General features: G+C 39.6%; 1 protein-coding gene across 1 annotated transcript in view; it reads right to left on the reverse strand.

Annotated features, from left to right (window-relative positions):
* Nucleotides 1-3,767: 3,767 nt before the first annotated feature.
* The window catches only part of SETBP1 (SET binding protein 1), a 267,287-nt gene continuing 255,148 nt past the window's right edge, over nucleotides 3,768-15,906 (reverse strand). The window contains exons 6-7 of the mRNA XM_032205790.1: nucleotides 10,496-10,663; nucleotides 3,768-4,533 (exon numbers count right to left, since the gene is read on the reverse strand). Of these exons, the coding sequence (XP_032061681.1) occupies nucleotides 3,977-4,533; nucleotides 10,496-10,663 (725 nt within the window). The 3' untranslated portion in view covers nucleotides 3,768-3,976. The remainder of the gene's footprint in view (nucleotides 4,534-10,495; nucleotides 10,664-15,906) is intronic.

The raw sequence follows: 15,906 nt of genomic DNA on the forward strand, positions 1-15,906 counted from the left end.
CTCAAACATAATATCCTACATGGATGATCTAACGCATTGCTGTCAAGTGGAGAGGTATAGGCTATGCTGTAGGATACTCTAGTAGCTGACTACTACATTTTTTTCTTTCGTTTTGCATTTTCTCTTTTTTAAAACATTTTTTTTTTTTCACAGTTACCCAAAAACATGCAAGGTGCTTCATAGAAAATTTAATAATGAAGGGCTCAAGAAACTGGCAGTACAAAGCTCTTGGAGACAGAAGCAATCATTTACTTGTTTTTCCTCTCTCCCTGCACATTTATATCCCCATTTTTTTTTACTTCGGGATGAGGAATATAGGACCCATGGAGAAGATGCATACCTATGGCCTCATTTCATATGGCTGATAGCCATGTGATTTTGTTTTGCATTTTTATTGAAGCATGCTAAGACGTGTTAATCTGTGACACGATGGACGTGTTTGAAAGGTATTTTTGGTCTTAATAAGCAAAAGGGCTTTCACCCCAGTTTTATACAGTTCTTGGAAATGTGTGGAGAGAATTTAGAGAGTTTCTCAGTAAATCTTCCTAGTGGTAGAGAAAGAAAAAAAAAAATCAGAAAGCTCATTACTAGAATATCGTTGGGTAATAAACTGCAGGAGTGGGATTTTAGCCTTAAGCCCTAAAACTAAATCCTTTATGATCTGCATGTAGTACATCGCCTTATAATATTATTCTGTCAGCAACTTGCTTATCATATTTATAGACTATGCAACATGCAGAACACAAATTCTGAGTGCCATCTAACAGTATTTTCAGCCTGCTTTCATACAAATTAACAAGCTAATCTTCCTGCCAGCCAGGACTAACTACATCAGGCTGGTGTTTGGACAAACAGCCCTGGCAGTACCGCAGTGCCGTGCTCTCCCAGCACCTTATCACTGAGAAAAACAAACCTTGGGCACCCAGGGTAGACTTAGTGCTACCCTTAGTTTCTTAGGACCATAAGTGCCTTTTTATTTTTTTCGCCATATGCAAAATGCTCTGTAAAGAGCATAAGGGGTTGTGCTTTCCAAGTGGAGGCTGACCTTAAGCACTTTGCCTCTAGCAGCATCTTGGATAGTACATTTTGGAAGGATAAGAGCATTTTCATAGAATTAGAGAGTCATTTAGGTGCCCTTACTGGCACTCTGTAAGGTCTGATGCATCTTGAAACCCCAACAGGCGTTCAGTGACAGAATCTGGTCCTTTCAGACCTTTGCTCTGCTTGCTATGTGTTGTCCTTCAAGGCTAAGAGATATATAAAGATATCACTGAAGATGAAAGTAAGGATAGATGGCTTAGTTTCAGCTTATAGGCTACCTGGAATAACAAAACTTTTTTTTTTTTTTTTTTTTTTTTTTTTTTCTTACATTTTAAGAGACACTGTCCACTACTTGCAGGCCCAAGGGAAGATGGAAAACCAAAGGTTTCTGAATCAACTAAACCTCAGTCCAATGTGTTTTAAGAAAGAAGGGAGGAGCTGGAGGAGGCATAAGCATTTTTTTCCTGCAGGCTGTGTCAATAACACCGCGCTGATTCAAGAGAACTTAAAAGCAAAGTTGGTTGTAACAGAAGTAGCAACCGGTCAGTTTATTTCTAAGCTGCATTAATTGGAAAACAAAAAGCACAAATGAGTATGATGAATGATGCAAAACAGATCGGAAACAAATTTCTGCGATCCATCTTATCAGTTGTAAGGAGATAGGATCTCAACATTTGTTCCGGCCTTAAAAACAAAAACAAAAACAAAACACAAAAAAACATCCCCAAAAAAACACAAAAAAACCTCTCCCAGCCCCCGAGCCCCCGTTCATCCCCAAATGCATTCAGTTTTAATAAGCTAAGGTGCTATCACAGAAGAAAAATCAGTTTCTAAGAATAATGAGCTGTATGTTTACAGTGTCCCTTTAACACCATAGTCTTGATATGATTTTTGTAAATAAATAACGGAATAAAAATGTATTTTTTTGTGGGGACTTTTTTGTTATCTTTCTTTTTTTTTTTTTAATTTTATTTTCTTTTTTATTTATTTTTTATTGTCGTGCTATTTGAAGTTTCCTTGGCAATATGCCAGCTGAAAGATTTCTCAAAAAAGGGAATAACAGTTGGCTTGTGAATCATTAAATAATTCCACTCCCCACTCCCTAACTGGAATTTTCCCTCCCTCCCCTCCCATTTTTAATATCCATCTTGCCATACCAGGTATTGAGTGTACTAAAGGACTTTTAAAAAAAAATAAAATAAAGTTGAACCTATTTCAAATTTCAACAACTGATTTTTTTTTTTTTTTTTTAAAAAGCATTTTTACTGCAATGGAACAGCTTCATGTTCAGTCTTTTTTTTTTTGAGTAAAACATTTTGATTGGGCTGTGGAAATGGAGCTCAGGTGTTTTACCCAAGTTAGATCAATGGTTAACGTACAACTCGAATGAGAAATGTACAATTTGAACTGACCATTTAAAGAGACGATTTGTCACACACAGTTTGCATCCATGCAGACTGAGAGCTTTATAATTACATTATGTACAAAAAAAAAAAAAAATTCTTTTTAGTTTATTAAGGCAACCACAACTTGGAGAACATGTCCAAAGTGGCATTAATACAATTGCAGTGGTGATACCCTTTGAACATTTTATTTTTATTTTCAGATAAGAACACTTATTCCTTTTCTTTTTTAAGAAATAATTGCCAAGAAAGAACCTATTTTCCATAGGGTTTTGTTCTCTTTTTTTTTTTTTTTTCTTTTTTTTTCTTTTTTTTTTTTTTTAAAGAATCTACTTTATCTATTTTCTTTAAAAGAACATATCAAGGCATTGCTACCCAATGCAAATAATTCGGATTCTGGGTTTCCCATAATTTCATTGGGAATTGCAAGTGGTAAGAACTGGTAGGGTTGGGCCCTGTCTTTTTACTCTATTTTTTCTGTCCTACTTTTTTATTTTCTCTTTTCAATCTTTTTTTTTTTTCTTTTCTTTTTTTTTTTTTTTTGGTGATTTTGTCCATGTTTACTATAACTCTATTCCCCAGAAGTGTCTTGCTGTTCTCTACTTACATGTACCGAGCATCAAAACAACTTGGTTGATGGATAACCCCCTTTTCACATGCCATTGGAAATGCCAAGTTGCTTCATAGAAACATGCTATCATAACTGAATATCCACGTACACCTTATTTGAAATGTTGTGATATTCCATCATTCGTTGGGATAGCACTCAGAATGAGAGTGTGCGCGTGTAAGGCTCTACTTTTCTATTGCCTATATTGCAGCTAGTTGTAACTAGGCAAGTAAATGACAGAAAAAAAAATACAGTTCTAGCAGGAGTCAGGTATTTGGGGTTATGCTGCCCCAAAACCTGATAGGTATATAAAACTGAAAAAAAAAAGAAAAATTCAAACAGATTATAACCAAGATCATCACAGTTGAGAAAATTACAGGTTTTTTTTTGTTCTTTTCTTTCCTTTTCTTTTTTCTTTTTTTTTCTTATTCCTTTTTTTTTTTTTTTTTTTTTTTTTTTTTTTTTTTTACAGTGATTTCTACTATGGTATGGTTACTCTTAGTTTCACCTGGCCTACCATACAGAATTGGAGTCGAGCATGCAGCCCTAGTGACAATGTTCAGCTCTCTGCAAGGACAGCCTCCCACCTCTGGGTACGGTGTGAGCACAGCAATGCTGAGATGCTGATTAGTTTTGGAAACTCTGTAAAGTAGACAGTATCCCCAATTTTGACATCCCCCACCCCCTTCGCCCCTACCTTTCCAGCCCCTCACCCTTTCCCCCTCTTTCCTGAGGGGCTGAGGCCGAAGCGATGAAGAAGAAGATGCGAACCCCTGCTGGCACAGCTCTCCATGGTGGATTTCAGCCACCTGAGGGACAAGTTCGGTGCTGCCGCAGGGGCAAAGCAGACCGTGTGCCTCTAGTTCATCAGTCCCGGCGCGCCCTGCTGCCGGTACCCGCCATCCAACGGGTTGCGCTGGCCTTACGGGAGGCCTTCGCTTTCACTTCCTCTGCCTTTCCGGTGCCGCTTCACTTTCATGTCCTCCTCTTCCTCCTGCGGGGACTTGCTTTTCCTTTTCCCAACCCGGGGCATCCGGGGTGGGGGGAGAGCAGGTGGCGGGGGGGGAGGAGGGAGAGGAGGTGGCAGCGGTGGCGTCTCTCGAGCCATGTGTATGACAGCCTCAATGGTGGCCATGATTGTGTCTTGGGTGGTTGCTTGCTCCAATATCAACGGATTCAGTGTCGGTCTCTGACCTCTTTTGCTGGGAAGGTCAATGCATTTTTCCAGAACGGGCATTTGGTCTCTGGAGTCTTCGTCAAAGGAGAGGGGTTGCTTCCGTGGACGCCCCCTCCGCTTCTTGACGAAGTTATTGCCTGTCTTTGATTGTCTCTGCAGCCGCTTGGCTTTCAGGATCTTGTTCACATGATCCAGATTCTTCTTTGTGGACAGGATCTTGGTGTAGTTGCACATTTTGCGCACCTCACACTGGATTGCTTCGATTTCACGGCGTTTGAACCTTTTTTTCAGAGGTGGGCTGGCTGTTGGGAGACAGGGACAGAAACGGGGCAGGGTCAAACAACAGTGAATGGAAACCCTCCTTTGCCTGTTTTCAGTATCACAAAGACTAGGGGTTTTCAAGCCTAATAGGCTGAGTATGACTACTGAAGAAGTAGTGGCTGTGAGAAAGGACTTTGCATAGACAAGCAATTTAAAAAAAAAAAAGTTAAAAAAAAAAAAGTAATTTATTACAGTCCCAGAAGAATTGGTGTTACCTCCTCTTTTACTGTTCTAGATGAAAACACAACTTTGCTAAGTTGTCGTCAGTAATCTCTCTCCAGTTCTCTTCTCTTGTAAAGCAGTAAAACTTTCCTACAGCAATGTTTTACTGTGGGTTTGCTTTAGTCTCATTCCTAAGCCTCTAGTGGGAGGGAAGAAAGGGCTGCTTAGCATAGATGTAACATTGGTCCACCGTAACTATTAAACTTTGTGTACCCCAAACATATACTCCTGATGGCTTCACCCTGGTCTTTAATGCTTGCTATAGATGTCAGATAGTATGAAGTGTTTGCTACTGAAAATAGTGGGCACTGGAAAGTTCTGTGACACTCTTCACCTGTGGTAAATTTGTTAGTCCCACTTGGATTTCTTTACTATCATCTCTGCAGAAACTAGCTGAAACTATCAGTTGTATAATTGACTTTAATGGCCCTCGAAGTAAGCTTACTCCTGCCTGGTTCAGATCACTTACTTTAGATCTGAATGAAATCCAAAGCAGTTAAGTCTCTTGCCAAGGTCACATTGTGAGTCACTGTCAGAACTGGAAAGAGAACCCAGCATTTCTTGGCTCCTGGGCCTTTGCTTAGGACACGAGACCTTGATTGTTTTTCTTAAATTGTTTCATTGTCCTTTAACAAATATAGCATTTGTTCAGAGTTCAAGATTTGCATGTGGATTATAAGTAAGTACCCTTTTGTGAGTGAAACTGTATGTATTAATTCTGTTATTGTAATAACTGGTGCACTCTTTCACTCCTAACATATCCATTCTGCGCTACTGGAAAAGAAATGATAGAGTTCATGATTTCTTTTCAGTAAAACATCCCACTAAATTAACCTCAGCCCATATCTACTTGCAAACTTAATTTACACCTGACTGTCAAGCAGGCATTTGGGTTTGAAATCTTTGAAGTTTCCAGAGTGGCCAAGATGTTGAGAAAGGTTCATTTGGGGGTTATCACTCCCTTCATGGCTAACAGGGCAATCTTCTAGCAGTAGTTTAAAATAAAGTTGCTGTTGTAGCATTTTCTGTAGATAACCAGAAGCCATCAAGTGGCAGAGTCTTCCCTTGCTCATTATGACAGATTCAGCATACAAACATCACTTACTGTCCTCCCCTCTTGGACAACATAAATTATTGGCTCTTATACCACCATGTTGCTTGGATTCAGCAAAGAGCTTGCATAAACAAATCCAAGTTACAATGCAAGAAGTAGGAGTGAGTCATAAACAAAACAGAGACATATGCTGTCTTATAAATAAAGACCTAGATGGCCAACTTCCCAAAGTCTGGTTTTCATTAATTACAAAACAAAATACATTTTCCATATGTAACCCACTCCCCACACCAAAAAGAAAAATAAAACCCACTTACAGTTTGTGATTCACAGAGGACAAAAGAAAAGAGAAATGCACTCATTTTGGTAGCAAAGAAAAAGAGAAAGGAAAGGAAATGTCCAAACTACTAGGGAAAAATCTAATTAGTTGCACAAAATTCCTCTCAAGTAGGTCACCCCTAAAAAGGGTGGATATAATAGTTCTAATTGCAAGTGGCCGTGAGAGCCTTCTCTGTCATCTGATCAAACAAATTAGATCCCTGGTGCAAAAAGCCATTACTCTGTGGCTTCACTGAGTAAAAAGTCCCAATATTTCCAGTCCTAAGCATTCAACTCTTTTGGGTTCCTCCCAGATCCTGATAGTGGCTTCAGGTAAGAGGATTTAAGAAATCACACATTTTGCACAGCCTTTATATTTGCTGTCCACATTTTGTTTTTTATCACTACCGCCAGGGCCCACGTTCAAGACTTTTTGAAAACTATCATGTTCAAGATGTGTTTTTTTGTTTGTTTGTTTGTTTGTTTGTTTGTTTTTCTCCCAGAAAGTAAAGTTGAATTTTTTCAATTGGTGATGAAAATCTTGCAGATGGGAGTTTTAGTGAAAATATAGGAAAAATTGCAGGGTCCATGGTGAAATCTGGAGATTTGGCATTACTCTCATCTTTAATTGGAAAGACAGCAAGCCAAAGGGCAGGAAAATGATTTGAAAAGAAGAATCTGCAAAATTTTATGTTTCTACTGAGATCTATTAGTATCTGTTATTTTGGCATCTAGTATTAACACCCCGTTGCAGTCAATGGAGATCTGCTTCATACAGTCAGTAGAGAATTCTACTGACTAATTTAGAATCTTCTATTTCTAAAATGGGAGTTTAATGCCATTTGAGATGACCATGGGCATCCTTCTGATCCCCAGATACTAAATAATTAGGGTGCAGGTATCCTGTTGGTTGTGCCAGCCCTGATGGGTGTTGCAGTAATCTGAGACATCCAGGATACCCAGGCTTAGAGAATGGAAGGGAGCTCAATGGTATGTAGACATGGACTGAGTGGAACAAATGCAGGTATCTGCTTTCTGCCAAACTGCTGAGTTCTGTGAAATCAACTAATACACACTTAGTGGTAGATAGCTACTTTTATGTGTAAATCTGTGAGCTGAACACCCAATGTCTTCCTTCATGTTGTTGAGATAACTTTCTTGCTATACTAAAACTTTGCAAGCTGACAGACCCTTTCCTTTTGGACTGAAATTCATTTTCTCAATTAAAAAAAAAAATTAAAAAAAATTGGTCTGTGCTGGCTTACTGTAGTAATTTTTCTTTCATAAATGCTTTGGGGTGTTTATGACTTTCCCAGGAAGCTTGTTAGAAGCTACTAATAATGCTTTTGCTTCTCTTCCTAGCAAGCCGCTGAACTCGCACGCTTTAGAAAATATTTGAATTGTGTTATATAGCCTGCCGATAGTCAGAATACACGTCTTGAATAAGTAATATCCTTTCAAGTCAGAGTTTTTATAGATTATATTAGGAAACACAATATTATTTTGACTGTTGAGAGTCAGGGACATCTGATTCTACATTTGGAGGAGGGAGGCTATGTGGAAAGGAGTCTGATGAGTCTGGAGGGGGAAGATTTGATGAGGTGCGCATATGACAAAATATCAGGGAGATCTGCCAAAATAAACCACTATTGAAGTGAGAGCCATTAGGTGTTATCAACTCATCTGGAAGCTCTTGGTGAGCAATCTTTGATATAAAATATTTTGCTATATTGCCATGTGATATACTGCTCTGCTGAGAACCAAAGCTAAGTACTAATCTTTTCAATTTTATCCAGACAGACCTCTGCCCAACCCTGGACCCAAGTTGGTCTGCATTGTTTTTAGGCTTTGTTGTTCTCCTGCACATAATTTACTGTTTGCACATGGAAATTTTGCTCTGGGAGAAAGACTTTCCCCTACCTCTGTCTGGTGAAATTCATCTTAAATGGGATGAAGATGAGGTTGGGAGTAGTAACTGTCTGTAGTGTCTCAATATGATATAGGAAGATGGGAATATGCCTCTGAAGAGATGATACAACATGATGGCAACCTTCAGGTGATGGAGTACAAGGAAGAGGACTTTGCTGCCTGGGCATATTTATCTCCCTTCACCTCTCCAGGCTGCAGGGCCATGTGCTGCGTCTGTGAAGCCCTGAAGCTATTTGGCAGTCTAGCCCAAAGTGATCAGAAGCTAGAAATACTAGTTACAAAAAGCTGACAGAAGAAGAACAACCCCCCTGAATTTTCTGTTACTCCATGGGGAGGACCCATTACAGAGGAAATCCTTCTTTCAGAGAGATTGATAGAGTGCGATAGGAGATAGAAGCAGTTTCTATCTGAATTTTCTGTGTCTCCCAAGACACAGAAAATTCAGATAAGCACCAGCATTTCTGGACTTCTGTCTGAAAATGGATGTCTGAGGCTTTCCATGTGCTACCAGAGACAGGCACACTGCAGTATCCCCTGCAAACACAGTGTCTCAAATGCAGGCTATGAAAACAAAGTGCAACGTTACACGCTGCTGCTGCACATTGCTGCTGCTTTCTGTCCAATCAAACTTTTGTACTTTTCTTCCATCTCTTCCCTACTCTCCAGAAACAACCTACCTACCTAGCTGCACCAAAAAAGCAAGCAGCAATGTTGGTATTAAAAACAAAACAACAACAAAAAAACTTTGCACATTTAAAATAAGGCACACAGGTGCCCTGTATTTCTCCCCTCCCCATGGTACGCAGATGCAGTGAGGCTGTATCTCATAGGCAGAGACAAATCAAAATGAGTGCTGGCCAAGCTGGGATGTCACAGAGGATTGCTATAGCTGGGAATAACTTCTGAGGTAATAAGAGAAATCTCTACCAAAAATATATGTTTCCAAAGGTAGCTTAAAGGAAGCTGAACAACCCACTCCACCACAGTGGTTTTGAACAAGGATATATCAGATGTCTTGGAAGTTCTCCATTGCTCCTTTGACTTTATTCTGCATGGCTTTGGTATGTCTGCAGCACTAAAGATCAATCTTACTGCCTGTCATTCTCCATCCCTTCAGAGTTGCCCGAGGCCATTTGCAAGAACATGGCACAGAGAAGACTGTTTGCTCAACAGCTGGGCTCAGTTTATTGACTTCATTCGAATGGAGGAATTTTCAAAGAGCTCTCCATTAATTACAGGAAACCCATAGCACTGTCCTGTTTTCCCATTAACACAGTTTCTTTCAGTTTTCACTAAATTATTTCAACATCTGGGCTACAGATAAACCAACAATTTAATTAGACTTCTGAAAATGGAAAGAATGAACTATGTAGTCAAACATACACTTTCATCTTGAAACTGATCATAAAATATTTGTGTGCTTTCATTCTCTATTGCATTAAAAATCTATCCTTAGTTTATATATAGGAAAGTATTAAAGGCTAAACAGAGACTCTTGATTTTTATTTTTTTTTACATAAAAACTTATCTTTATAGAAGCCACTTTACAGCTTGGTTCCCTGGTTTTCACTATTTATTGAGGAAACTAGAGGAAAATCAAAAAGAGCACGCTGAAACAGCACCTTCAATTGCATAATTAGATATGCTGTCATTCCATAACTCAATGATACAAATACCTTTTTGTGAATGCGGAATCAGAGATTTGACAAGACTAAGAAACTCCTAATGCCTGCATGTAGGGTAACATACCGTGGGCTTCCCATTCACTGGAAATTAAGACATAATGCAAGATTAACTTCTCTATCCATGCCCCCCAAAAGGCATGGTGATGACTGAATGAATTGGCACACTTTTTGACTGTATAAAGCTATCACCTTCCAATCGGATTCCAATTAGAAGCACCAAATATAAGTTGATTGAAAAACATGCTACTATTGCTTATTTATTCCCATATATTTTAAATCACTGTTCATTGCCCCAGACAATTTCACATTTGCAAGACAGACTATTATGCTAAAATCACTGAAGTATGCAGAAAGAAATCTCAGCTGCTCTTTAGCTATTCACTATGTATTCAGCATGTTTGTACTACAGGGATGGAACATTCAAATAAATGAACAACAGGGCTGAGAAAGCAACCCAAGAGCCTTGCTTCAGAGTTCCCTGCTAGACCATACGGACTGGTGCTACTTCTATCCTCTTTATTGCACAAGTGGCGGTATGTGAATAAATGAGATTTGATATGCCAAGATATGATCATGATAAGAAAGTGTTAGAAAAAAATTACAGCCTGATTATCACATCAGATATGCATATTTACAACTACTACTCAAATCAAGAACGGTACGAGTACATAGTGTTCAGTGCAGGAAGGAAGAAGGTGGAGAAGAAATTGAGGGGATGGAGAGAAACAACTTTACCTGCTTCAGATGTTGCTGATGATGAAGGTAGGAGAGATAATACTGGAGTCGGCATTGCAACACTGTCAACAGCTGCTGGTTTCCTTCTGGTCATCATGTTACAGGTAGAACTTTCCATTTTACTGTGAAGTGAAGTCTGGTCTGCTTTTAAGTGGGGTCCTACAATTCCTGGGGAAGGAAACAAAATTTGGATGAACATGGATGAAATAATCAGACTGGGAAATATCTGGAGATGAACATTCAGCTGTTGTCTTTGCAACCCCAATGTATTTTCATATTTCCCTGTATGTGCCTGGTTTCAAGACCTAATATGGTCTCGATACTAGCAAGGATCAAGATTTTTATTATTTTCTAATACCTCTGCTTCAGGAGGAGCTATCAGTGATCTCTATAAACACCAGGAAACCGGAATAATAATTCCACATTGTTACTCTTTCTTCTGTGAGAAAATACACACACTTATACATGTTTAAAGACAGACACACCTCATATCTCTGTTCAGTGAGATTGTCTATTTGTCATCCTCTGTGTAGTATATTCTCCACATAAACATATGTACTTCTCTTTTGCAATGACTTGACTCAACGTGTGTTTCATCTGAGTAAGGAGCAGGCATCAGTAACAGCTTCAGCATACATGCCCTGTCTAGAGAACATTACACTTTTACATAGTTTTGGGAAAGTCCTTACTAATAAAAATCTACCTTACAACTCATCAAAGAGGTGGGAGTTTTGTTTTTTTTTTTTAAAAAGAGCACTTTGTCATACATTTTTCTACCAACAGATTCTGCGATGGCATCAGAGTTATTCACACAGGGATTACAAAATGGGATAAATGAATGGTACAAACATACTAAAGAGGTTAGATGTTCCAAGAAATAAAAGCTATGCAAGAATGGCTGGTAGATTCCTCCCTTTGCAATGATTCTCAAGCTCTTTTACAACTTGAACCCTTTTTTTTTTTTTTTTTCTTTCTTTCTTGCAAATGTCTTTCTTTCAAATTTATACAGCTAGTTTTGTAATATTATATATATTGCATATTTGATATGTTCCTGACTAATACATGTACATCTGAATGTATATACACCCATTTACATATAATATTTGTCTGAGTTTGCGTGTGTTTATACATACTGTATTTACATCTGTAAGTATATAAAAAAAAAAAAGAAAAAAGTATAAATATATCAAGTGGGAAGTCAGCTAAAATATCTTAGTCAGTTTTTTACAGTAGAAGTGAGAGGTTTTGCTGATTTTAGAAAATTCCTAGCAGTTGTTGTTTTATAAAAATGCAGTAATTCTGCTCTCATGAGACTGGAGCAAAAGTCTGGTAGGATGAGGAGCTGGTGTTGTGCCTCTGCTAACTTATGAAAACCTTTCCCAATCTCTGCAATGCTGGACTTCAACACATTCATGACGGACACTCATTTTTCAAAGGGGGTCCTTCTTAAATCACTTATTTTTCCAAATCTCAGCCTGTACGTGGACCACAGGGAAAATACATTAGATTTTGGCAATTAAATGACATGAAAATTCATAAAGTCACAGAAGAGCTGAGGCTTAAAGGGACCTCTAGTAATCATCTGATCAAATCCCCTTTTTAAGCAGGCTTAGGTGGATCAGTTTGTCCAGGACCATGTCCAGTCAGATTTTTAGTATCTCCAAGAATAGAGACTCCACAACCTCTTTGGGCAAAGATATAAGCAACACCAGGTTGGTCAGGCATGAGTTTTGCACCATAAATCTCAACTGACTTTCTGGTCAGCTCCTTGTATCCTTCATATGCTTGGAAATGGTTTCCAGGGTTATTTGTTGCATCTGCTTCCCAGGGATCAATATGAGGCTGACCAGCCTGTAGCTCACTGGATCTTTTTTCTTGTACTTATTGGAGTGACACTTGATTTCTTCCAGTCCTCAGGATCCTCTCCTGATTACCAAGTTTCAAAAACAATCGAGAGTACTCTCAGAATAACACTGACCAGATTCCTGAGCACCTTTGGATATATCCTGTCAGGTCCCATGGACTTATATATGTTCAGTTTTTTTAACTGTTCCCTAACTTGATCCTCCTCCACCAGAAGTAGGATTTCTTTCCTCACAAGTCTCAGGGGCCTGGGATTCCTTAAGTCTGCTCTTACCAAGGTGACCAAGAAGACCAAGGTGAAGAACACATTGAGTACCTTGTTTTTTTTCATGTCCTTTGCCACCAGTGTTCCCATTTCATTCAGCTCTGTTCCCATATTTTCCCTAGTCTTCCCTATTCTTTTTCTTTTTTTTTTTTTTTTTTTTTTTTTTCTCCTTTCTGTTGATGTGCCTGCAGAAACATTTTTTGTTGTCCTTCTACACTCACTAGATTAAACTCCACATAGGTTTTGGCTTTCATGAGCCCATCCCTGCATGCTCAGACGTTTTCTCTATATTCCTCCAGATCACCTGTTCTTGTTTTACCTTTTCATTTTGCATCCTTTTCGATTCTGACATTAGTCAGTAGCTCCTTGGTCATTTGTGCAAGTCTCCTGACACCTTTGCTTGATTTGATGCTCATTGTTGTGGATAATTCTTGAGTTTGGAGGAGGTGATTCTTGAAAATCAACCAGCTCTCCTGGATCTCAAGTTTCTCCATGGCCATATTCCATGCTCTCATAAGATTTCTTCAAGAAGATTGTGGTCTCCCCTTTTGCCTTGTTCCTTCTATCACACTGAGGTGAACATAAGAATTCTCTCTATCTAAGGAAAGCCTCATCTCCTTTCTGATCAGGTGGTCTATAGCAAGCACCCACTGCAACCTTGCCCACATTTGTCTGGTCATGAATCCTGACCCTTAAGTGCTCAGTTGGTTCATCACACGTCCTTAGGCATTGCTCCATGCCTTGCTGCTGATTTCTTACATCACCCTTCAACCTTTCGTTGACAGCTTGGTCTACCACTTCCTTACCTTATTGTGGGTCACCATGTCTTTTCCTCATCATTACTAGTTTAAAGCACTCCTCACCAGCTTGGCCAGGCTGTTGGAAAATATCTTTTTAATCCATTTACTCAGGTGGACCTCTTGTCTCCCTAGTGGTTTTCTAACCTTGAAGAGGGGAACCTTGTTTCCGACACGAGGTACACAAAGAGTTTCTGACATGAAGGATTTGTCAGGTCTTCTTCAAGCACTTCCATTTCACTTGTAGGATAGAGGAGAAAGCAGCCTGTACCCCCATGGCCTTGATCACAGCCCCCAGAGACACTTAGCCATGCCTGACATGCTCCTGTACTGTACAGCTGTACTGCTGGTGCCCTGTGGAAGAGCAGCAGTATTATCAGTCCAAAGGCTGGACAAGCCTTGGATATCTCTCCACAGTGTCCCTGATCCAAGTTCCAGGCAAAGAGAAAACCTCTCTGGACAGCAGAACAGGTCAGAAGACTGGTGCCTTCATCCTCTGCAGCAGGTGACAACTGCTGCTCTCCTGAGTTGCACCTGGGTAGCATCTGGTAGAGCTCCTCACAGAGATCCAAGAAGTCACCTAATGGCCTTGGAAGAAGGTCTCAGAAGATCAAGAAGATATTGAAGCAGAGCTCAGAAACCTGACCATCCAATGTGCTGTGTCTGTTGGCTGCCTCTGCTGGCTGCACCCAGCTTTGCCGGGCACCAGCTAACATTTCCCTGCATTTGCATTTGGAGCTGCTATGAGTGTCCCTACCTTTGCCTTTATGTGTGAAATGATAAATATCAGGAAACCTACAGGTGGTCCCAGAAACTGGAAGAGATTTCCATCAGACTCGGACAGAGAAGCAGTGCACTGGTCAGGGGAGGCTGAAAGATCTTGAAAGAGATGAGGGGCTACAGAGTGGGCAAGTCTGGGAGAGGTGTCCAGATGAAAAACCTGTGGACTTAATGCAGCAGAATGGGTCCAAAAGCAGAAATAGTCAGGACAGAGAGAGAATCACAGTCAGAGGCCATGGCTTGTTAGAGATATACTGAGGAGTTTTTGTGTATTAAGCCACACATTCTTCCAGAGCCCCAAATCGGGTATTAAGCATCTAAAATTGTATTGATTCAACTTCAATCTCTCTATGCTCAGCTTCTCTATTGCAAATGAGAACAGTAATATACCCCTCATCTCAAGAGCAGTGCTGTGAAAATAAAATTATCAACATTCATGAAACATTCATCTATTCATAGTAAGGCTTAGAAATGTGGAATAAATGAGACATGAGGTCACACACTGAATAACGAGAGGAAAATCAAACTACCAAATAGCTGTTCATTAGGTGAGTGCCATACACTGAATAAAGTAATGTCCCATAGAAAAACCAAGTTATTTGACCAGGTAATTATGCCTGTAGGATCCCAGGACTATGGAACTGTGCATATGCAAAACGAAAGTTTCGCCACTCCATAGTGCTTTAGTTTGAGGCTTAACATTATTTTTTCATGAATGTAGTCTGTGGGCAAGAAACGTGTATATGTGGATGTATGTATCAATACACGCACACATTTATGCATGTGCATATGGTACATAATAATGCTAACAACCTCATAAATTCAACATCTGGTTCTAATTAAACTGAAGGACCTATATAAAGAGCCATATGAAAACATGCAGCTGTAACCTGTTGACCTCTATTGATAAAAAAAAGTCTCTGTGAAGCTGTGCTTCAACATATCAAGGGACAGTCATTCATTTTTCAAAGGTAATCCCTCACAAACCACTTATCCTCTCAAATCTCTACCTGCACACAGTGTTTGCATTAGGGACCTTGATTTATGGATTCCCACTCCTTGGATGGAGAGGCCGACTTCCTGTTGCCGTGGTTACTTGGATCTTGGTTCAAGGTTAAACTACTCCCAAATCAAAATCAGTGGCAGGCACAGCATCTAACAGCCAGGTTATTGACTACCCTAGGATGCTTAAAGGTCAAAGACCAAAGTGCTGCTTACTGCCTTTGGGGTGAGTCAATATTTTCAATATTTTTATTCTGTTTCTTCTGAAGAAGAAGTTGCTGCTCAATTACCACCTATCTGGGTTTAGCAAGGTCATACAAATCATCGAGGAAAATCCCCCCTCTACAGAAGAGATACAAATGTAATGAATTACTTCAAAGTCTACGTGGCCCAATTGCAGCTCATCACTGGTGAATCATGGTTTCAGCCATCTGTCTTTTGTTTTACGCACTTGGTTTCTTCAGCCTGTAGCACTCACATAACCAAAATTCACCTCTGAATTCAGGGATGGGAATAATTTATGGATTTGGAACAGCAAATAAGGAAGAATCATAGGGTTTCTTTCCCAGATACCAAAATGCAAACTGAGAATCGGAGGTACCGTTGGAAAGCCATGGAGTTTCACAGAAGGCCATGATTCATTCTGCAGCATGAGAGGTCTTTCATGCTGCAACCCACTGATGTGGCATCATCACCTTTCACTG

The sequence above is a fragment of the Aythya fuligula genome, chromosome Z (genome assembly GCF_009819795.1).
Source record: "Aythya fuligula isolate bAytFul2 chromosome Z, bAytFul2.pri, whole genome shotgun sequence".
Classification (NCBI taxonomy): Eukaryota; Metazoa; Chordata; class Aves; order Anseriformes; family Anatidae; genus Aythya; species Aythya fuligula.